At 43.1% G+C, this 25,362-nt stretch overlaps 1 protein-coding gene across 1 annotated transcript in view; it reads right to left on the bottom strand.

Annotated features, from left to right (window-relative positions):
• Positions 1-25,362, bottom strand: part of LOC142591583 (uncharacterized) — a 70,171-nt gene that overhangs the window by 14,883 nt on the left and 29,926 nt on the right. Inside the window, exon 4 of the mRNA XM_075703893.1 lies at positions 15,369-15,464. Coding sequence (XP_075560008.1) covers positions 15,369-15,464 — 96 coding nt within the window. The remainder of the gene's footprint in view (positions 1-15,368; positions 15,465-25,362) is intronic.

Below are 25,362 nucleotides of genomic sequence, written 5' to 3' on the forward strand. Positions count from 1 at the left end.
GTTAATTTGCACTAACTATTTGGGGTAATTTGAACAACCTGGGGTTCCTTACTGTGCACCCAATGTACGGTACATGAGAGTTTTCGCATTTCACCCACATCGACATACGGCTGCCGTGGCTTGGACTCGATGGCATGCCCTCGGGCTTAGTATTATCAAAACGCCATAGCCATTACGCCACCACGGCGGGTCACATACATTTGTCATGATGCTGCAGAAACGGAAGTACTAACTCCTCTGTGCTTTTTGGACTGGAGACGTCTTACTGCCCTTCCTCAGGCTCAGGTTAGCGAGAACTCGAGAAGTCGCACAGACACGGCTCATCTGGAGATATAGACAAGAAACCATAAATGACTTTTGGCAGCTCTGGTACAAAGAATACCTCTCGACACTAAGAAGCTCACAGACGCTGGGAAACTGTTTAAGTTGTGACGACTTTGTCATTGTTAGAGATGAAAAAGTAGCTACTTCATTTTGGAATTAGCTAAAGTGACTGTAATTTTTAAGGGAAAGGAGAGTTACATCAGAGCTTGTAAAGTCCGACTTGAAGACAAAACTGAGCTGACGAGGTCAGTTGAACTTCTATGTCCCCTTGAACTGTGTAAGTGACATTGTCGGCAGTGGAAGACATTGCAAATGGTGCTCGTGTGGCGCATCGAGGACGACTAAGGTGGACTGGAGACATGCATGCAAGGCATGGAAAACGACCTGCAAGACTGTTCGAACGTAAGATTAAAGAAGTTAAGTGGTTACCAACACCTCGTATTTCCTTAGAGCAAAGACGCGTACGACAATAGAAACGTTGAAGTCCTCTCTGCCAACTTCTGATGTAAAATAAGCACATTAAACTATAATCTGCACCAATCTGGTCTGGCGCACTCCTCAATGTGCTCATATTGTGGGAAGGAGAAAATAATACAACGCTCCTTGATGTCATGCCGCCGTTTTTCATCATTGGAAAAAAAAAACATGCTTTTCAAGGAAGATTTCATGGCGCATGATTGAATATGACAATTCCCCATATTCTGTCTTTGGGAGTCTCTTCTCTGGGCCATTATGATAGTGATGTTGGTGAAGTGGTTGTATGGTATATAATTGAATTAGCACAATTTCCTTGTTAAATTCTTTAATTTTATCGTTCATTCTTCGTAGTTACTCAAAATTTCTAAACAGTGCTTCTTTTTAGAGTCGTATAATCTTTTTTCTTATATCCCACCACTCTCAGCCAATCCCTCACAGTCGGTTTGAGCTACTCTAGGAGGGAACAGAGAAACAAACTTGGAACTATGCGTTCGGACTGTCTGGACGGCTTAGCGCTCGGCGCTAATAACTCCTGCAGAAGTGTTTTTTATACTGGTGCCATCGCTCTATCCCTTGAGGCTCCGTGAGGAACAATAAGAAACGCTTGACCGGCAAGTTATTGCAAGCATTTGAGCACCACACCCCGCAAACAGTGTTCATAGAGATGGCGTGAAGCTTTGAACACGATTCACATGCAAAGGGCATTGTTATTTCGTTCCGAAAACTTCAACAAAAGATAATTACGCGCAGCGACGCAGAGTGCACTTAGCGAGGTCGACATTAGTGGCGCGCCAGTCGGTTCGGACTACGCGTATAGGACATGCCTGTAGCCAGAGCGGAGAAATAAGACGCTAAGGATTTAGGGCCTTGCAATCAGTTCCATGCATCGTCAATAGCTAACAAAGGGTACACATCCTTTCGGGCGTTTTTGTTGAGATGCTGGTAATCGATGCAGAAGCGTATCGTACCATCCTTATTCCAAACTTGTTCGGCTGGGGACGACCATGGATTACTGGAAGGTTTCATTAGAGCGCCTTCGAAGGTTTCGGTTACTCGTTGACGCGTCTTTAATTGGCTCATGGCCGACAGGGACATTGCCGAAGCGGCGCGTGTCTTCCTGTGTCGATGTTTGTGAGAAAAACTTGTTGCGCAACTCAGTGCAGGTGCTTGGCGCTCAAAACGAAAAGAGAAATCCTTCAGCAAGGAAAGAATCTGGTCCCTCTGTGTCGGCGCAAGGTCGCTGGCAACAAAAGGTGTAGACACAAGCAACAATGAATGAGGTGGCATTGCAGCGAAGGCGGTGAAGTATGTAGAAGTATGGTCAGAATCACCTGAAGACTGTTTCAGATGCTGCGACTAGAACGACGAAAATTGGTGCAGTCGCACGCATCGCCATGCGATATTTAGAGAGCCCATTTCACATGATTTCGATTTCAACAATGCGACTCGTGCGACGCCCAGGGTTGCTTACTGCCAGGTTTCGTGGCACAAGCTGCATAATAATTTTATAGTAATGAATAAAACGTTTACCTTATGATATTGGTGACATTTCTTCATTAGGAGCAATTAGTAGGCGTGTTTTGTAATTTAACAACGTGTTGAAGTTAAGATTTGTTTTGGAGTGAGCAACGACGGTGGCTGAATTTCAGTGCGATGAGACACGGTGCACGTAAACAGCTGTTTGCAGCTGGTTCAGTGCTGTGTGTTGCTTCATCTGCCTTCTACGACCCTTTCGTTCTGCCTGCGCTACAACGATCTACAAGATAACCTATCAACAAGTTCATATAGCTACCCTCACCGCATATGCAATATTCGGAACTCGGCTGCCACGAAGGCGTTGTGTCAGCCCAACAAGATCCTCGCGCCACCCGTGCTCAGCGTCAGCTTCTGGAGAAATGTGCGTATATTGAACGTCATGGCGCATATGCGGTGCGTGCTCCTAGCCATATTCTTGCACCAAACACAATAAGCACCAGCCGGTAAGCCCGCGTCTGCCCCTGAACGAAGCCGCAAATGAACCGTGTGATTACTGAATGTGGAATGGAAATTGTGTTGTGAAGTTCAACCTTAGCGCTAACCTAAGAACTAGTGCGTGTTCTGTGAACATATATATGGGAGTCCTCTCTAAATATCTCTAAAGGCGCAACAGCCGACGCATCAACTTTTTTAAGCAGTTACCGTCCTTTTGTAGAAGCCTGTATGTTGTACCATATCATTCTAAAAGACACGCTTCTCGTCCAATTTGTTGTCCTTTGTCTCGTGCTGGTAGTATATTCTGAACTTTTAACAAGAAGAGCATTCAAAAAGAGACGAGTAATCATGGCGGTTAAGCTATATTTGCCTCATCTAACATTCTACATAAACAACCGCCTGACTTGGATGTTGAATATTACTAACTGTGAATTTGTGTTTGTTGAATTTGATTCTCTCGTCTTCTGTATAGACAAAAAGAAGTTATTGTTCGGCTGCATTTATCGCTCACCTGCTTCTTTAGTTACTGACTTCTGTAGAGCCCTTGATCAAACAATGTAAAAAATATCATGCGCTAATCGTAACGCAGTAATCATGGGCGATATCAACATTAACCTCATACATGCCAATTCATCTAATTCTCCTAGTTATTCAAGCAACTTCCATAGTTTTGGATATGAATGTTTAATTTCTATCCCTACTCTTTGTGCTAACACTGCCGATCGCACCTTAAATGATCACGCGTTATCGAACATAATCAATCCACCGGAGGCTGGTATTATTACCACCAATATTACCGATCGCCATTCTTTCGTGCTACGCCTGCCCAATCACTCAGCCCAATATAACCCGTCATTTTACAGAGTTATACTTGACAAAGAGATGTTCCTTCCTAGCATAACTAAAACTGATCGGTCGCAAGTTGCATCATCTAATGACTTTCAATAAGCTTTTTCAGAATTTTTAACGACAGTTTCATCGCATTTCAACTGTCACTGTAATAAAATAAAATGCAAAAAGAAAGTAGCATCGCCAGAAATTGCCTGGTTTACAGATAGCCTTCTGAAAGCAATGCAGTCACGTGAAAATTTGTATAAGAAAATAAAGAAGCAACCTTTCAATACTAAATTACTTGCCCGTTATAAAAAAACTTTCTAGCTCACTTTCTGTACAGCTGAGAAGTGCGAAGAGAAATTACAACGAAAAAAAATTGAGAATCTGGTAATAACACTAGGAAAGAGTAGTAAATAGTTAACAGCTTTTTCAACCGTAAGTCTCAGAACGTCGTTTCAAGAATCATTCACAATGACATGGTATACATTAATTTGATTGGTATTGTAAATACGTTTTGTGATACTTTCTTCAATAACACGTCTTATTCCGCTTCATGCTGTAAGATGTCCTTTAAACGCTTACATCATTCATTTTTTTCCTTTCCATCAACACCTGATGAAGTAATTTTAGTGATGAAAACCCTTAAAGCCAGTAGTGCTGGCCTAGACAATGTTAACGCCTGCCACATTAAAATGATCGCGGAACATAGCGCTAACGTCCGCTCAGCTACCATTAACCTGATCTTTAATACCGGTGTTTTTCCACGTGAACTTAAACGCGGTCGAGTCATTCCCGTTTTCAAAAAAGGTCATGGCGCACTGACATATAATTATAGACCCATTTGCGGTCTTCCATTTTTTAATACGGTTATTGAAAAAGGTATCGAAAAGCGTGTAACAAAATATTTAGATAAAATCAACAGTCTTTCCCCTTATCAATTTGGCTTTCGTTCTGGCTTTTCAACTAATGTAGCACTTATTTCTTTTACTGATTATTTTAAAAAAGCCATTGATGATGGTAAATTTGCAGCCTTGACATTCTTTGATCTATCCAAGGCCTTCCTCACACTTAATCACACAATTCTTTGTGCTAAACTTGAGGCCTTCGGAATAACTGGTCCGCCTCTACTTCTTTTCCTGTGTGACAAGATAGAAAACAAGTCGTTAACATTTCTGGGTACTACTCTAATGAAGCTACTACTAACATTGGTGTACCGCAGGGGTTCATATTAGGTCCTCTACTTTTCCTAATTTATAATAATGATCTGCTTAGTGACCTCTCCTCATCGTAGTGTATTCTTTACGCTGATGATACTACTATATTTAGTTCTAACGATTGTATATCAACGCTAACAGGTAAGCTAAACGAAGATCTAGTGAAAATTTCCACATGGTGTAAACTTAACAACATACAGATTAGCCATAACAGGAACAATTTTGTCGTCTTTGCCTCACATCAGCGATCACCTGAGCTCCTTCAATATATTTCCATCAACAATTGCCTAATCACTGCAGTTGATCATTGCACCTATTTAGGTGTGGAATTTGATCGTCATCTTAAATTTCACCTTCGCATAGCTAATGTGAAAAAGAAAATGGGATACGAAATACGAATTTTAAAGAAAACACGATCATATTTCTCATTTTCAACTCTCAAGTCGGTTTATTATGCTTTTGTTCATTCTCATGTAGTCTGTTGTGCAGTAGAGTAGCATTAAAATCTTTGAGGAATGCGTTAAAAACCTTTTATGAAATTAAATCTTAGTAGTGTCGTGCAAACGTTGTCACACTATTCTAGAAATACATACAATAGTATTTCTTTTATGCTGCTTCCGATATCACTGTCACAATGTTATAAACATGTATTTCTGAGCGAAAATATTGTATTTATATTTGGTTATTTGTTTTGCATTGTATTTCCAACATTCATTGCTTCATGTCGTATTTACCTTTGTAAGGTGTTTACATTTTTTACGCTATGTGCAAACTTGCTGTACCCACCCTGTTATGGCGAAGACGGCCAACAGTATTTGCAAAAAAATAACATTGAATCATGGGGAAACACTTATAACAGTCACCTAACTTCGTTGCAAGTCATTCAGAATCGAGCTATTCGAGTAAAACATTTTCACCCCGTAGCATTAGCGCAAATCAGCTGTTACATGCACATAATATTTTGAATGTGGCTGATCTTGTTAAGTATAACTTGGCCATATTTATATTTAGGGCATTAAACAATGATATTCCAGTAACCATCATACCAAAGACCTTCCTTTCTAATGTAAATATTACTAGATTTGCAGGAAATATGCACTTCATTTTACCCATCATTCGCGCCAACTATGGTAAGCAGTCATTACACTGTTCATCTTTATCTCTGTGGAATGCATTACCATTCCCTTTAAAATTGTTCAAGGCTCACAGGTTTCCTACAGAACTTAAGTATTTTCTTTTAGCTTCCTCCAACTTTCCCATTTGAGTGTACTAAGAGTTCTATTTTTCACTTTCACTTTGTTTCTGTATATGTCTTTCGCATTTCTTTTACTTATTTCCTTTCTTCTTAAGCTATTTTTTGTAGTTTCACCTTTCATTGTCTAATCCGAAGCCTTGTTATTGCTTAATACATTCATCTGCTGCTTTTCTGTTCATTTATGCCTTGTCTCCTAAAACCTTTGTTATCGGAAATTTCACATGTTGCCATTGTTGTTTTATTAATTGTAGTCATAATGCACAGGAGGTCCAATTTCAGTTTCTAACTACGGGATATCCTTCTGTATATACTTATCATGTAATTATCCCAGTTATTGCGTTGAATAAAACTGATTCTGATTCATATCGATACGCGCTGTCCATAAAGCAGAAACGTAGGCCCCCACGGCAGGCACACTTGTCGTAGGGTTTTTCACTTTTCTGCTCAGCCTAGCACGCCGTTCACGGTTAGCCTGTTAGCCTGTGGAAATAAATAATAATATGTGAATAATGTTATTAGACATTATAGTTCCATCACTGTAATTTATAGCGATCATCCAGATTTCTTGAGGTAGTCATGCATTTGACCTGTATTAGATCAACATTGTTACGACATGTTTATGGCAGTCATTTCCAACTAGATTGCCCAGCCAGAGATAGTACAAATGAAAGGCTCAACGTTTATTCCTATCTGGTATTCCTAAACAGATTATTGCAGAATTTTATGCCCACTTGCACTGCCTGCAATGGTAGCGTTGCATTGAATTGCAGTGGCTGCAATTCAATGCTCAAAGCTGGAAAAACGGATTCGTTTTCTTGCTGTCGATAGCAAGCTATGTCGGTAGCAAGCTATAATTATTCGTTTCGCGTGTGTTAAGCAGTGATTTTCTCCAAGCTTATCCATGTGATTTTATTCCATGAACACAATTAAGTTTTCTTTCTTCCTCTCATTAACAGCCATGGAATGAAACTTCGCTTTCCTAAGTATCAGGACGCAAACATTCTGCAGTTTCTCCTGAGCATTTATCCACATCCTATAGTGTGCATGTTTGTATCAAGTTCTGGTGTTGCTATCGCTGTTATGTACGCATTCTTAAAAATATGGTGCAACAAAGTAATTTATTGAACTTTGTTTTTAAATCTACAAGATGTGGCCATGCAGTAACGACCGCACTAATAAGCAAAATAAGCTGCAGATTCATTGCAAGTGTTGGAAACTATGCGAACTGAAGTTTTGTCAAGTGGTCAATTAAATTCTGGTAAAATAACTGCGATATATACAATTGGTCTTATTTTTAACTGTCCAAAATGTCATTTTTTGCAAGGTTTGTTTATGCACCACATAGATCACAGCCTGAATATTATGTAGTGTTTATGCACTACGCTGTTCAAAAACTATACCAAAAGGCAAACAGCAGTTAATGTAGATGCACACTGCGAGTCATCAACATAGTGACGTTTGTTGAGGAAGGGACGGTGCGAGGTGTATGCAGATGAAGGATGACATGTTCTTATGTACTTATTTGTTTATATACCTCACAGGCTGCACGGTTGGAGTATTAGATGTGGGGGAATAAAAAGTAGTTACAAAAGAAGGGCATAAAATAAAAACGAACTGCAAAAAAATGCTGCACCAACTAGCCCAACAACGTGTTTTACTGGCACAACATAATACATTACGTAACAATCAATAACACAAGAAATTACCGTCCGTGTGCGCTGTACAGATGGTACACCAGCGAAGCTGCAATGAGCGGCCCCGGTGTTTATCGCTGCGTTAATTCCGATGGCTAATAAAGCCTTTCTGAATTATTTGTTGTCTGTGCTTCTTAATGGGTTTGCGCAGACGTTTGGCTTGGGTTTATAGCAGTGTTTATTTGAAATGCCCCTCATCACGCTTCGCACACTCACTATCATGGACGGTGCAAAGAGTGGTTAATTGTGTTATTCCAGTGGTTCCATCAAAGTATTTCTGAATTAAGTGACGCATTTGTGTTTCCTGATGCGGTAAGCATAGTATTTACGGCTCGGTTATGTACTGTGGTTACCTAGTGACACACCGGGGCTGCACATTTCGTTTAAATAAATACAGGGACACATTTTTGAACCTATTGCGAAGTCGGAGAGAGACTGTTACATGCGTGCTCTGCTGGGAGAGAAAAACAACCTCACTATCAGTGTAGCCAATGGCCCGCCAAACCATTGCTGCGAAATAATTATGCCATCATGATTTTGCCTTAACCCTGTCCGCCTCTGTGTCTCTTCCCTGCATTACCACGTAGATAAATGAATATATTTTAAATGCATAAGCATTTATACGCCTACCCAACGCGGAATTTGTCCGTCCGTCACGTAAGAAGAAAGCAATGGCTCACACGCCCCAAGAACAATGGCTAATTGTTTATTGAACATGGCGAGTAAATGCTGGTTGACAAGAAAATAATCGAAGTTACACAAAAAGGAGAAGCAAAAACTGATGTGTGTCTGTACTTATGCCTACAGAAAACGCATCCATCTCTGAGAGTGTAATGGAGGCCATGCTGACACAAAATTCTCCAAGCATTTTTAGATCTACAGCTTCCATAATTTCTCTAGGCAGCCGATCTGCACCGAATGCTAGCTTCTTCTTCTACAATGCGCACTCGAATGTCAAGACGTCGGAGCCTGCATTGTAAAGGAAGAAGCTAGCATTCTGTGTAGATTGGCTGTCTAGAGAAATCATGGAAGCTGTAGATCTAAAAACGCTTGGAGAATCTTGTCAGCATGGATCCCATTAGAACTGGATGCATTTCCTGTCAGGAAACACTCATTAATTCTTCCTGCTCCTTTTTGTATTTTGTCCTGTCAGGAAACACACATTCATTTTTCCTTCTCCCTTTTGTGTTTTTGGTTTATTGCTTGTCAGCCAGCCTTTACTCGACGCGTGCATTAAACTTTCGGTCGATAGATCATCTCGTTTTCCTTGCTCATCTTATGTGTTCTCTAGTGCCGTTTGCAGCCGGACTATCCTTTACTTTTTATAGACTGCAACAAGTCCCTTTGATGATCCTTATGATGCTTCTGTGTACCTTATATAATTTTTATTTGGGCAATGTTCTAAGAGCGTACAGTGTGAATCAGTAAGAAGAGAGTACGCTAACTTCTAATTAAAAAGTATATTGTTGAAATACAGTGATTTTAAAGATTACCAGAAAGTAGTACTGCAAGAAAGCCTGATAAGCACTAGTACTTTATGAAACCATACATACTGAAAAACAGGGAAGAGAGAAAATATAAATAAATGTACAAGTCCAGCGAAAGGAAAACATTCTGATCACCAAGTGGGCATGCGGCAGTCTTCTAGAAAACTAGTCTTTTTTTCCAGTGGCATGGAACTGGAAGAGTGCGATTGCATAAGCAAGCTGTTGGTCTATCGGAATAAGAACAGTGTTTCTTGAAAGGTGCTGACATGCACAATTGGTGATTGTAATGATGTGTATCCTGCCATTGGAATTTTTCTGTATTTTCTTTCTGATGCGTTTTCATTTGTTTGGTTGCACAAGCACCAGTTTTTATCTAGCCTTCAAAGCTGTATTTTTTATTCTGGTGCAGTGTATAAATAGCCACATTTTTACAATGAACCTTAGTTGGAAGTTAGCCCTCGTCTGTCTTTCGTGTCATCCTGTTGATACTGCTTCATGCTATGCACCCTTGCAACATAATGCGTGTGTGTGTGTGTGTGTGTGTGTGTGTGTGTGTGTGTGTGTGTGTGTGTGTGTGTGTGTGTGTGTGTGTGTGTGTGTGTGTGTGTGTGTGTGTGTGTGTGTGTGTGTGTGTGTGTGTGTGTGTGTGTGTGTGTGTGTGTGTGTGTGCGTGCGTGCGCGCGCGCGCGTCGGTGGGTGCACGCACGTATATTTGGATTGGGTGGGGGTATCGGTCTTCTCCTGTGCAGTCACATGAATTCGTTAACTATAGTGCAACAGTAATAAACTGGACAAGAACGAAGTGAAAACACAGTGATTCATTCTTGTCCATTGTCTATCTGTTGCGCGTAGGTAATAATGAATACACACCAACTTGTCCAGTTTTCAGTTCCTATGTGGGGCTTATAGCCCACCGTGGTTGCGCAGTGGCTATGGTGTTGGACTGCTGAGCACGAGTTCACAGGTTCGAATCCCGGCCACGGAAGCCGCATTTCGTTGGGGGCGAAATGGGAAAACACCTGTTTGCTTAGATTTAGGTGCACGTTAAAGAACCCCAGGTGGTCTAAATTTCCAGAGTACTCCACTACGACGTGTCTCATAATCACAAAGGGAGCTTGGCACGTAAAACCCCATACTTTTTATGTCGGGCTCAGAAGCCTGCTTGTGTCTTGGAATATCTGCATGGCTATATATTCTCTAATTTAAGTTTCTGTCATTTGCTTACGAGTCACATGTCAATCTCCTGATTTTCCTGACAATCTTGTGTGAGGTGCAGGCCCAGACAGTTCCTGGTGAATCCATGCAGGCGTGCAGGGTGTCGTAGCCTGCAAATTTGCACTGAAAGTGCTACTTTGATTGCTTTCAGTTCAGCTTTTCGAGGTGCATTATGGCCTGGAATGGTACTTACTTGCATGGGGTCTAATTTTATGTAGTGTCATACTACTGTTACACTGCTATTGCCATATCAGTGTACTATATGTGCCTAATCTTTGCTTGCATCTTCATGATTAGCAACCTCCTCTGTGTGTTTGGTAGTTGCATGTACTCTACGGGCGTACTTGTTTTCCCCCATAATGCATGGTATGGTCTTATTGTGCTTCAAATTCAGGTGCTCCTGAGGTTGTGTTTCTTAAGGGAGGGGTAGTCGTGCTTGCATCTCATATGCTAGCTGGCATAGTATCTTGTGACGAGAGTCTGACCTCCTGAGGCAAAAAGTTTGTGCTGCAGGCTGCAAATCTACTCTGTCTAGGTGTTTGTTCGTTTGCTCTTTCTCGTAGAGGTCTTCAAGCATGGTAAAGTTGGAAAGACCTGTCATTACCCGATGCCTGCATTTCATGAGTTGTCTTTTTTGTGCGCTGCTGGTAATTCCTACCGTACAATACCTTGGACAGAAGTACAGCATCTGCTATTTTACATAGTATCCGCTCGTCCACCCCCCATGATTTCGAGATTATCCTTTTCACCAGGTGTAGAATTTGCATGCAAGCATGGCGTAATTGCGTCACTCCCGTGCTGGCTCTGCCGTCATGGTCTTACATTGGCTGATGATTAATGGATGTTGACTTGCGGGTATATTTGTGCAGCTATGTGGGGCACAATGTGCAATTTGGCAGTTCTTCATTCTAGTCTTTTTCCAACGTCGATGTAAGCTGACTTATTATGAACCGAGGCCAGACTGGCCAAGAAAGCCTACAGCGGGGTGGAGAGCTTGTTGCGTCATTCTTGACTTCTGTGTAAGCTTCCCATTGACTGTAGTGATTCTTGTATTATGCCTGTGTTGTTGGTGTGGGTGGGCCAAATGTATCTCGAACTCTCACCTGGAATTTTTTGTCTTTCAAAAAGTAACTGTTGAACTTAAGTGTTCTACCAGAAATTTTCTTGCTCATCGTTCCTCTTATTAGAGTAGCATGAGATAGTGCTGGTAAAATCCTCTACACTCTCTTCATTTTTCATAAGCGGTATTATACAAGACCCTGTAATTAAGATTCTGCTACTTAAGACCCACTTATATCTGCCAGAAGGGACAACTCTTGAAAAAGGTTTTATTTGTGCTGTGTGCACGATGTAGTATGAGCAGTCATGTCTTGACACTTATACATCTGTAGAACCAGCTTCCTGACCGAGTACTTGCTATGCTTGATCATGCTTCGTTGTACAGTACTGTAGAAGAATACATATTGTTACGAATGATGTTTATTTACAAGGCGAAACGAGGTCCGAGAGGGAAACTACAGCCCAGGCCCAGGCAGCGCAGAGTACCTCGATATCACGCGCGCGCACTCTACTTCTTTCTCTGCCTCAGTCGCGCAGTGCTGCGACATTTCAAAAGAATGGCAGATGCAAACGAAGCTGCCAGCAACGTTCAGGTGGACCCGGTCGTGGTGGACCGGCTGCTGCTACAGGGGGCCACCCTGGTGTTTCTGGACGTGCCCCCCTGCACCGAGTTTGGCCTGGACATGTCCACAAGCGTGGTCGGGGACAAGTTTCGTGGCGTCAAGCTGATCCCTGCAGGCTTGCACTTTGTGCACTACAGTTCTATGAGCAAGACTGGCACGGCTGTACCCCGCACCTCCACCAAAGATGTTACGGATGATGTTTAATTACAAGGTGAAACGAGATCCTAGAAGGAAGCTACAGGCCTGGCCCAGCCAGCCCTCGAGATCACGCGCGCACACTCTATCTACTTCTTTCTCTGCCTCAGTGGCGCAGTGCTGCGACAATATTGATGCAATGAATGTTCACAGACTCGAAATATCAGAAAAGATGCTTGTTTTACATTTGTGCCCTTTGCTTTCGATTATGTTAGATTTTTCGTAAGAATGCCCTCCTATGCAATAGTATTTGGAAATTTAAGGGTTCAATAAATGATGATGAGCTAAATTTAAGTGCAATAGCTCTTTTTTTGACTATGAATCCCATCGAAGTGCGACTGCCACGGCTGGAAATCTAACCCCTCTCCTTGGGTTAGCAGCAGAATGCTATAGCCACAGTGGCAGGTAAATAAATTGAACAATTTTGTTGTCTACAGATTAGTTTTTTTACTTGCCTGTTTATGTAGGTAAAATTTGAAATATGTGTATAATTGCAAAAAATTGCATTTTGTGGTCCTTTATTGAATAAACCGCACATTGTGTGTAGTTCAAATGCGGAAATTTCTTTTAAAATCCCAGGTTGATATGTTGTTGCAAGTAGCATAGTATTTCATTACTTTAAAGGCTGTAATCAGAGCTGATATCGTTACATGGGTTTACACCCTAATATATGTGATCACAAACTTATTAGAAACATGTAAGGCATGGATGCTTCTGCAAACTCGATCGCTGTGATCGCGCAAGAACCGTTCGTACTTAAGGTTCAAAGATTCACCGGAATGGATGCAACTGGCTGGCTTCACAGCACAGTTTTGATTTACTTTTCTTTAACATGTCTTCTTCTACTGCTTCATCTCCAGGAGAAAAGGCTGTTTATCTGCTCTTCGCATTGTTGCACGAGTTTTAAATGACAGTGCAGGAAGGTACGTTGTCACTGTGCCACTATAGCAGGCGAAAAAATTACCTAATTTGCTAACTGTAGAGTTAATTACCGTTCAAAGCAAATGTAAACACAGGTGCAGTAAGTATACAAAGTATCCGTGCCAAAAAAAATTCCTCAGAGATCCGTGCATGAAATATTGGAAAAGAAATTAACAACGCTTTTTATTCAAGCCACTGAGTTTATGCGATTGTAGAAAATTCATTACGATTCTTCTTCATTAAGAAGACAACACAGCTGGCTTTTTCCTTGATGGCATCAGGAGTGCTGATGTGTGGTCACTTTAGCCTGCACGTTTGCTCTGTCAAATTTGATAAGTAATTGCGGTGAGTGAACCTTTCAATATGCATCGGGAAATTCACGCCTGAAAAGCGACAAGAATATGCAACTGAACGGTACTACGTTCAGCACAACCTTGAAACTTCGGGTACATTGCTGCCTTTTCATTTGCCCTTGCTGAGGATGAACTTAAGTCAGCGGCTCCGTACGCGCGCTTTTCGTATCCTACTAGACAAAAGAAAATTGGGACAACCCCAAAAGGTCATGTCGTCTCGTGGGAATCCAACACCTTGCAGTATTTGCAACCCGCAAAGGTGTACGAAGAAACGTGAGAACGCACTTCATTTGCTGCGTAGCGTGTCAGCAAACGCATAGAAATGGGAGAATGGAATCTGTGGTACAAGTTTTTTATTTTTCCTTTTGCGTATGTAGCGAATTAGGCAATACACATCTCCGCGCATCGCACTTGTTGAGCGAGACGCTATTTCCCCAAAACAAGCCGGCAAAATAGCTCTCCGCGAAATTTCGACGGAAAATCGCAGCAATCGCTGCAATGGTAAGACTGTGCGACCCACCGGTTTGTCGCAGCCGAAAACTGGGGGGTCGACACTGCGACTGCGATTTTCGTCGCAAACAACGGAAATCGCAGTTCCGGTGCGACGCAAATAGCATCATGTGAAACAAGCTTACCACGTAAAACACTGCTGGCGTGGCTAGCGGCTGAGCGTGCACCAAGTTCTCACGGCTAATAAAAGTATCTCATGTGGTTGACCCTCAGGACCTCAATAAAATTCTTGACTGACTGATGTGGTTGACACGATCGAAACACAGTACAGGTACAAAAACACTGATGTTGAATGGGGTGAATGGCAGCGGTAAAGATTGTCGGAGGATGGAGAGCTGAGATAGCTTAGATAGCACTGCGGTGTAATGGACAGGTACAGGAGATATCGCTGAACAGAAGATGGAGTATGAATAAACATTAAAATAAAATTTTGCGGTTGTGCCGCATAGACTGTGCAGTAACCACGCCAAAAACTCGATACGATTATGAGGCACGCGGTTGTGGGGGACTGCGGAATATTTTGACCACTTGTAATCTTTACCATGCTTCCAATGCACAGGACCCAGGCGTTTTTTTCCTTTCGACTCCATCAAAATGCGGCCGCCGCGGCCAGTATTCGATCCCGCGACCTCGTGCTTAGCAGCGCAACAGCACAGTCGATGAGCCGCTGCAGCGGGTATGACTAACGATGCCTATCGAGATTCGATCTTGCGACGGGGAAGGGCTTTTTCAATGAGAACGTCTGGTGAAAGTTGAAACAGCTCGACTTTAGTTTGGGCTGATGGCATGTTGTATCGAGAGAAATCTTGCATTTATATAAGTCACGAGACCAAGAGAATAATACAGTAAATTGTATGACGTAATGGACTTCCCAAATGGTGACACGTGCTATGTGTGCCCCCTAAAACTCGATGTCTTGCGGACTAGCGGTACGGAGGCACCGTGGCAGCACGTCGCGATGTACATGAAGACATCACGAACATGGACTGCATAGTGAGATCGCAAAATTCCACATTATTTGGGCGTGCAGTAACCTACACTAATTGTGAAGGGGGCTTATTGGAGTCGGTGAGCAGACCGCTAGCAACGCAGCGGCAGCTCCAAGGTGCTGATGGTGAGCTGGCATACTGGCTCCAAGCCACGCGATCGGAAGCGGGGCTTTCTAGCATGCCGATCTTTTTCGTTACATTAGTAAGAATTGAGTATTAGGTATTTGTGCATTACTTGTGTACTTACCACCAGTTAGATCGAATTCAAGTCCGAGGATCAAACAGTCACCCCTTCCAAACACTAATTTGTAAGTTGAGTACAAGGGAGACTGGGCAACGCTTCCTGTAAAGAAAAGAATTATTTCGTTCAGATTTCTGGTATGTGTGGGGCAATCAGACTTATGTAAACAAACAAACAGACTTTCATACCAGATTATTAAGTCATTTTTTCTATGCATGCATAAAAACATTAGCACACAAATATACATTACCTGTGCATACCTTTTATCCTAGCTTACGTGGTAGAAGCTTTAAAAAACGGAGACGAGAGAAGAGGATGGGGCCTGCGGTTCTTTGTTAACAGTCGCCCGGCACATGCTAGCGAGTTCTTCTGTTATCAATAATTAGCTCATTAGTCCAAATTCTTTGGCTAAATATAATGCAACTGCACAATTGCGTAAGCTCGAATGACAATTTACGAACCGCCTCCAAAAACATCTGATTCAATACTTCCCAACTTGCTACGTTTTCCCCAGTTATGTTTTCAGCGTTTCACAGTTGTAGCGCTAAACGCAATAAGAAATCTGAATGGAAGGTGGGCTCACGCCTTTCCCGCACACTTTTGCAGCGCTCTGAAAAAACAAGGGCCTGAAGGGATCAACACCATAGAGTGGCTGTCGTGGTAACCACGAAAATGTGACAAGGTGATGGCGTTGCTGTTGGCTCCTGCTAACTAGCATCTGCGTAACGCTGCGTGCTATAGCTTTGCGCACTGCCTTAGGGTGGCCTTAAGAAATATGAATGCAGTGAAGTGAACTATAAAAACATACAGGATGCGGAAGTTTTGCCTTTCAGAGTGTAACGCGATAACATTCAAAGATCCTCGACAATTTGTAACGCTTCCCGGCAACTGCTGCTTGTGTAACCGTCATTTGAAGCAAACTTTTACCAACGCGAAGCAACCGAGACCAAGGACGAGGAACACGAAGGGACGAAGACGAGTTTTTTTCGTGGTGGTAAATGTTTTCGTCAAGATTATGAAGCAACCAACTCGTGTCAAGGTCGTGCTAAGTAACCGTAATTACCGGAAAACGCTGGCGGTGAATGCTACGCACATGGCATAGTTTTCTGATGGAAGCCGGGCCTCATGCATGGGCTGATTGCTGAGGAAGTTTACAGCCGTGTGACAAAAATTTGATCTGTTTAAGGTTTCTGTTATTGTTACGTATTTTTATTATTTAAGTTTGAGATTTAACATATAAGGCATGCCTTGTCGGTGTTTTGTTTCATGACATTTGCTTTTGTGCTGTCATTCTCAGAATTTCAAGCAATAACATTGTGAAAAATGCAACACGAAGTACGAGCAGTTTTAGTAATATAATGATGTAGCCATATAACTCGCATGTACTGCATGTCAAATAACAAGGTGTGGCTTACACGTATACGCTAAGTACGGAAATTCCCGCTGAGGGAAAACTCCGCCGACGCCGACGCGGACACCGGACTTCCTGTGACACGGTCCCCTTAAGGCTATCCTGTTAAAAGAGGAAACGGCACCTGCTTGCTAGTAGCGGCAGCCACTAGCTAGGCTGTCGTTTTGTCACCTTTACGTGGTTGCCAGGCCAGATATTGAGTAGTGTTGATACCTAGAAGCCCTTTTTGAGAGCGCTCTTCTTGCTCGAGTTTTGTACCTCAGTTTTGAACCGCGGAGCAAATACATGGTTAAAGTGTAGAGAGTTGAACACGTTTGAATACAGCCTCATCGAATGCGATGCACAATTTGGCATTCGAGCTATGCATGTAAGTATAAAATACGGCCCTATTGTGACTACTATGCTAATCGATAAAAAGAAAAAAAGTTTATCATCCTGCACAACGTGGCTGTTAGCAAAACACCGTTGGCCCCCATCGTCGTATCTGGTAATTCTCTTTCACGTAACAGTGCTCTCTGCCGCGACCCAGCGGATATCTGTCCCGTGCATGTATACTCCGAGGCTCTTTTGCTTATCCAATGGTTACAAAACAACCATAGAAGCGGTAGAAAGGTTTGGTTCAATAAGTGAACTCTGCTTTATACAATGTATATTTCTTGCAAATGAGAAAATTTAGGTATAATTTGTTTTTGTCGCACAGTAGCTTCGTTGAAAACAACGCCGGCTGCCTGAACACCTACAAGACTATTGAATGTGGTAGTGGTTGGAAGCGTTTTGTGATCTAACACATTGGTACGAACGACGAAGCTCCTAGCGCTTTCATAGCACTGAGTTAAAGTTGATCCTCGACAACTAGCACCGTTTCGTGGTACGGCAGCCGCTCTCCCCCTTCTCGCGCGCCCGCTCATGTAATAAAATGTTTGTTGGCATCGCTTGCGCGCATTGTCTCCGGAACTCTCGTCTCAGGACGCAAATCTGCCACTTACGCACTCACCGTCGCGTCGTATGCACATTGACGCCTTGTGGCTTTCAGTGTGCTCACTGTGCTGATCATCAACACAGGCCTTGCGTGCTCGCTACCGCTGTTACTGCTTAGCCCTCAAAATAAACCATGCCTAGTGAAAAACTATGCGAATTTCTAGCCTAGGTTTGTTAGTGTGAAAGGCACCGGTGCTTTCTAGAATACATGTTTCACTAGTGCGCTATGACCAATTCTTCTAATGGAAGGATCACCCAATATTTTTAAGCAGCGTGGTCCACTTAAGCAGGGACGCAAGGCTTCACTGCAAAACAATCTGACAAGCATCGAATTGCAGCAGTGATGTAAATTTGTTTTATTTGAAAGAGCAATTCATTTTGTGTTCATTATTGTGCACAAGATGGCATAGTGCCTTTACATTTAGTGCAAGTGGGGAGTGATATACAGAAATAAGAAAACAGGAATCATAAAACCGTGGAGTAAATTTCACGGTGGATAGAAAAGCAGAAGTCACCCGCGCAAAAATGTACGATCATGTACAGAGGGGTCCACCGTTTAGGGAAAACTTGAGTGCAGAGCACGTCCAGATTTTCGTCTCTAGCAAAAGTGCAATCACCTAGTTTTGCAGCAGAAAACTTGTAGTTGGTAGCTTTCAGCCATTTCGACAAGCCTGTGCAGTGCACTAACATTGCTTCCACAGCCACTTGCAGCTTGGGTGTAAGCCAAGCGAGGGCCCTTTAGCAGTAGACTGCACTGCACTTTATAAAGTATGCTAGGCCTTTATAGGAGAATAAGACGATATATGTACGCGAAAGCATGCTATAGCTTCGAGCCTATTGAAATTAAATGCTTAGTAAAAACAAAATTTTAACTTAATACAGGCTCTACAGCCTTCTGATGGAAAAATGAGCATTTTCGCGGCCGTAATTGTTTGCTTGAGAGGTGCTCTTCAGTTCTGACAATTTTAGCAGATCACATAGATGATTTTTGGTGTCGTTTTCTCAAAAGAACATATTATATTTTATGACGGGTACAGGCTTGGAAGAGTTGAGCACTCAGCGCTTGCTCCAATGGTTGCTTATTCAGTCAGCATATCGGCGGCCTGTCTTACGATCACAATCAATTTCTTGCATTACAACCCTTTCAAATGACTTTCTCGGTCATATTTTCGTTTGCAATTTTTGAACTATCATTCCAGAGCGCCCACCTATGGTACTCGAATGCAGGTTGTCCTACATTTTTGCTGTGAAGTATGTCGCTTGGCACTGCAATATTATCTATACATAGTCTTTGCAGTTTTCTATTTTTCCCCAGTTTTCAATGCGCGCTAATATAGTGAATGCAAGATTTCTATCTATAAAAACTGCATAAAATATCGAAATTGTGCACATGTATATAAATTTACTACAACATTGTCATGTATTTATTGAACTTCAAGACGTGAGCGTTGTCACCTTTATCAGTCGCGAGAAAGAAACCGGGAAAAATCCCAATCCGGTGAGACTGTTATTCTCTTTTTATATCTTCAACTATCTTTGAAGTTTCTTTGAGCTAGGAAAAGTACCTTTACGAATTATTCGTAAAGGCCATCATATGTTCTACGAGACTACACACACCCTTCTTGCATACACATACACCCTGCGTACTTTACAAAATACACCTGCATTCATTTTCGACTTACATTATAAAGATTCATTGTACAAAGAGTGTTTCGACTAAGTAGTGCTATGCTTTAAAAACACGTGTAAATTAGCAGAATACAACCAAGGTGGTACTGTTCGTCTTCTCTATAGCAACTTGCAGAATGTTTATTCTGAGTTTAGATAATTAATGAACAATAATACCTCCTTTCATTGGCGATGAAGAACAGCACCGAAATGGAATCAGGAAATTACCTCTCTAATGGGCGAACCTGTGCGCAGAAAGCAGGTAAGACTCAAAACAGAACGACAGCAGCAAGCACAGACGGCGATCATCAAAAATTTGATCTGCCGGTGAAGTGCGTCGCATGCTCTATGTGATTCATGGTAGGTTCCAGCTTAATCGCTGGTGCTCGCGTACGCCGCAAAATACTACACAATTTGTGTCGCGCATACTATCAGGTTACGCAAGGTTCCATGATAACGGAGAAAATATAGAACCACCGACAACATTCGAGAAACTGCTGATACAAGCAGGCGCATCATGGGCTGAGTGATAGCGTTCAACATTTGTTTAGTAAGTGAAGACGGTCGCCCGAGAAAATTAACAAGTACGCAAGTCAATGCTGCCCTCTGGAACAGCATCACCACGATGCTGAAAACAACCACAAGCTCCAAAAACAAAGGTATCGATAGCAAGGAACAAAGAACAAAGAAACAAAAAAACAATGTTTCAATGTTGGTGAGCGGGCGTAGAAAGGCTTAAGACAAACATGTACTGCTTCAGGTCGCGAGAGGCGCCGATGTGTTTGCGTAATGCCGTCCGGTGGACCTCATAGTCCATTGCACCAATACGTGGGATGATCCTATCGTAGCGTCTTCAAAGTTTGTAGTGTCGGCTGTCCAGCCTTTTCTGGCTCTTGATGCACAGGCTTCTTCGGCGATGCAGATCTGCGGCGCCGTCGAGATTCTCCTGGTCAGTAACATGTGGTAGAAGGGCGTCAACAGTCGTCGTCGGGTTTCTTTCGCAAACCAGCTTCAATGACGTTATCAGCGTAGTTTCTTGCACTGCCATGTTATAAATTAAGATTACATAGCAAACGGCGGAATCCAAATTCTTCTGTTGGATGTGGACGTACATGGATAACATGTCGGTGAAGGGCTTATTCAGGCGGTTTGCAAAGCCAATCGTCTGCGGTTGGTAGACGATTGCCCTGCGCTGACTTGTCTGGCTGCATTGCAGGACACCTTGAGTAAGCACCACCGTAAAAGCAGTTACGCTGTAGGTGATCAGTATTTCTGGGGAACCATGTAACAGGATGCTCTCAGCGAAGAATTTAACCACTTTGGCCGCATTACCTTTGGTAGCCCTCCGTTTTAGTGGAGCGGGTAACGTAGTCGGCAGCCATGGCGATGCACTTCTTCCTGTATGTTGACGTCGGAAATGGCCCCAACAAAACCATTCCGATCACCTCGATCGCCTGCAGCAATCCTTCTGGTTTTATTTTTAGTGTCTTGAGTCGCTGGTAGTCTCGGAAGGTCCGATATCCTCACGTAGTGGGCTACGTCGCCGGTCAGACGTGGCCACTAGTGTTTCTCTTCAACCCTCAGTAAGGTGCGGGAGTGCCAGAGTTGCCCAGCGGTTGGATCATCATGTAGGGCGTGCTGTACTCCTGGACGCGGTGCTATGGGAAGAACAAGAGCGTACTTGGTGCGGATTGGGGTGGAGTTCCTTACAAGTGCCTAGTTCTGCAGAGAAAATAAGAATCCTGGCCTCAATGCTCTAAGGGCAACACCTGTGTTGCAGTCGAAGTACTCGACGAGGTTTTTAACTACATGCCTACTCGTTGGTGTTCAGCGAAGTTTTCCGCGAATTGTGCCCACAAAGGCGTCATCATACTCATCGCGGCAGCGGGTCAATGGGCGCGTGAAAGGCAGCCAGCATCAAAGTGTTTGTCTCAGGACTTGTAGCCGACGGTAAACTCCAATTCATGGAGTCTGACACTGCATCGCGTGAAGCGTCCTGAAACATCCTTTAAATCTGGGAGCCAAAACAAGGCATAGTTATCGCGTGCGACTTTGCCGGGCCTATCGTATAAGAGAGGAATTTCGTGGTTGCCAAAACGAATGCAAAGGATTATTTTTCCTCCGTCTAATAATTTCTTCCTGCTTTCAAAAGCGATCGGCTAACGTAAACAATGGCTCTCTCAAACCCGTCTTTTCTTCAGACAAGGATGGCGCCAAGGCCATGCCACTTGCTTCGGCGTCAATTTCGGTGCTGGAGTCTCCATCGAGGTGGGCGAGTACTGATGGTGACTGCAGGCGTCCTTTACGCTCTTCGAATGCTTCAATTTGCCACGTTTCTCACGAGAACTCGACGTCAGATTTCGTCAGATATGTCAATAGCTTGGCGACGCATGAAGTCTTTCACGAAGCGTCCGTAATAAGCACAATGGAAAAGGAATCTCAGTATTCCCTTCCTGTCGACGGCCTGTAGAAAGTCAGCGATGGCAGATACGTTCTGCAGATCGGGACGAAGTTCAGATTCGCTGATAACGGGACCCAAGAGTAGACGCTCATCGTAAGCAAAGCAAAACTTTTCGGCCTTCAGAGTGTGGTCTGATGAATTGATGGCCTTTACCACTGTCCCATGCCACCTAAGGTGATCGCCAAAATTCCAAGCGAAGTGTTGGCTCGATCGTCTATGTCGAGAATTACGTTTCGAGAGCACAGTTGGAGGACAATAAACATCGCTGTTTAGGCGAGGTCATGTACTGTTATTTTTGTCATGCATATTCCAGTCGGCGTCATCAGGCCTCCACCAGCTATCGGAATTTGATAGCCGTACCATGCGATTTTGAATTTCTTCAACTTCGCGGCGAATAAAACACTGAAGGCGGAGTGTCGGCTCTAATGTGTACTAGAGTGAATGAATGAATGTGCGATGTTTAGTAGCGCAAGGACCTGGAATGGCCAAAGAGTGCCGTGCCTTTGTTAAGAAGTTCGCAGTGGATAGATGAGTTCTGTGAAGTTTTCGTGACGTGGCTGTAAGGGGGCATAAAATAGTTCCTGTAAATAGTGTAAAATCCGTGTGCAATAAGATTATGGTAATGACTTATAAAGTGTCCTATGAGCTTTAATATGCATTGCGAAAGAGTCATGCAGTATACAAAATATAGGAAATGACAAAATTGGCCAGAGCACTACTGCATCACGAGAGCCCTCGAAACACAAGGGCCTAGAAGCGTATACAAAACAACTATCAAAGCTGCATCATCTGGAAAGGCGATGCATTACGAATTTAAGGGGCTTATAACATCTAGCGCTATATAATTCAAGAAAGCCAAGGCTGTTTTGGCATTAAAAAGCAGTTCTTCACTAAGAAACATAGGCGGATGAAGAGGGGCACAATAGCGGTATGCAAGAGGAAAATGCTTTTCACAGTCTCTTTCAGCTTCCCGACACTCCAGGAAGACGTAGAGGACAGTAAGCCTGCAACCACATGCTCCTCAGGTTGGAAATCCGTTATCAGTGAAGAGAAAGTTATGAGCGGCAAATGTGTGCCCTATTCTGAGTCTCGTCAATAGGTCATCTGCTCTTCGCGTTTTCGTAGTTGAGGGCCAGAAACATAATTTAGACTAAATCACGTGATGTTTATTGCTCGTTTTAGCATCACACAAGCCTTGCCAGTGGCTTCGCAGTTTGTTTCGTAGGAAAGGCTCCGTGCCTATGGCAGGGACAGCAGCAGAACGAATACTTTACGATGATACTGACTTGGCAATTTTGTCGGCAAGCACATTCCCTTCGATTCCTCTGTGGCCAGGAACCCAGCATATCACTACATGTCAACGAGATAAATAAATCTTGAACAAGATTGAGTAAACTCCAATAAAAACAGTGTTTGTATGCTTTTGTAAGGACATTAACGTTTTTAGAAGACTTAACGAGTCTGTGAATATGATTGCTCTGTCAAGCTTTAATTCCTTTATATGTTTTACCTCAGAGGGTGCTGCATAGGCTTTTGCAGTGAATATACTTGGTAGCGGGTTAAAACGTCGAATTTCGAAAAAGAGGGACGAACAGCAGCGTAAGATAAGCCAGCATGCGATTTTGACGTGTCAGTGTAGCATTCGAAGCAGGAGAACTTCGATTGAAACTCACGGAAATGCATAGCAATTTCGAGCTCAGGAGCGTGCTTTATGGCCTCTGCAAAGGCACATTCTATCCCCTGCCACTCCTAGGGCGGTAATAGCTGAGATACAGGCATTCGGGGATGTTCAAGAATCGGGATATTCATTTCTTCGCTAAGCTCTGTCACACGCAGTGGCAAAAGTGGTCTCATAGAGGGTGTATTACGAAAAAGTGTTCCGCACGTCAAGTCGTTAACTGCTGGGAAACACGGATGTCCCTTAGAAGGATGCACTTTGAGAAAATAGGTGAAGCTGATGTATTTAATCTGAAAATGGAGTGACCAATCATCTGGCTCTACGTAGAGACTTTCGACAGGGCGCGTTATAATTTCGCTAGTGACCAGGTGGATACCCACACTGTGGACAGGGTCTAATATCTTTAGCGCACTCGGAGCGGTAGAGTAATAAACCATGGCACCATAGTGCAGTCGTGATCGAACTAGGCTCCTGTAAAGATTCAATAAACACTTTCTGTCGCTTACCATGCTGTGTGGGATGGGAACTTAAGTAAGTTCATTGTTTTTAAACATCTTGCTTTAAGTTATTTTACATGTGGAATGAAAGTGAGCCTGGAGTCAAGTATAACGCCCAGAAATTTGTGCTCATTGTGCAGAGAAATTTCTTGCCCATACATTTTGACAGAGAGATCTGGAGCAAGAACTTTCTTCCAGGGGAAAAGAACGCAATAACTTTTGCAAGGGTACGCATTTTCCATCGAGAAACATAGATAAGAAGGATTGTTCACGCACGAAGGCTTCGCGAATGTTTGCTTCTGTGCACACTAGATGGTCGGCTGTAGACCGCCCTACTCTAAAACCACACTGATATAGATCAAGAATTTTGTTTGACTCAAGTAAGTGTAGAAGTCGAGGTTTATCATTTTTGTTTCAAAATGTTTGCAAATGCAACTTGTGAGGGCACTTGGGCGGTCAATTTTTATTAAAGTGAGGTCGTTGCCTTGTTGCAGAATTGGAACGACAAGGGCTTCCTTCCGAACGGTAGAGAGGTGCCCAGGAGCCCATATCGCGTTAAAAAGTGCCAGTAGAGTTAATTGAGTATCACTGGGGAGGTGTTTAACCATGCCATACATGATCCTGTCAGGTGCAGTCGGAGAGCTATGTTATGCAGTCAAGGAGGCTCTCTACTCGGCAGTGTTAGAAGGCAGGTCATAGGCTTCGTTCTGTATGCACTTGCTGTCGATGGCCTTACGTTCTGCTACTTGTTTGAACTTTAGGAATGCCTCGGAATAATGGTTAGAACTGGAAACACACTGAATGGTGTTCGCCAAGACAGCCAGCTTGGTCTTCCGAACTGTTCACTTCATCGTTCACTAGGGGCAACGGATGAATTTCTTGGCCCTTGAGCCTTTTCGGCCCGTCTCGCAGTTTAGCAACTTGAGTATACGGATTTATACCTGAAAGAAACCTCTGCCAGCTTGCCCTCTTTGCCTGTCGTCGCGTAATTCATCCCTGGGACTGAACGTGTTTAAATTCTAGTAGATTTCGGATGTAAGACATCCACATAATTTGCCCCAAGCTTTATTTTGTCTTTTTGTCCGCCTACAATCTTCATTTCACCAGGAGACCCGTCTTCTTAGCGGGGTGCCACTTGTTTGGAGAATGAGCTTTTCAGCGGCGTCAATGATAAAAACAGTAAGTTACGAAACAGCAAGATATATACAAAAATTATTTATGAAATCTCGTGACAAGGAGCTGGATTCCTTAGAAGCTTCTCAGTCAGTTGAGGCCAGCTTCCAGCGTGGGACATGTGGAAGGGATCC

This window comes from Dermacentor variabilis, chromosome 8, assembly GCF_050947875.1.
Source record: "Dermacentor variabilis isolate Ectoservices chromosome 8, ASM5094787v1, whole genome shotgun sequence".
Classification (NCBI taxonomy): domain Eukaryota; kingdom Metazoa; phylum Arthropoda; class Arachnida; order Ixodida; family Ixodidae; genus Dermacentor; species Dermacentor variabilis.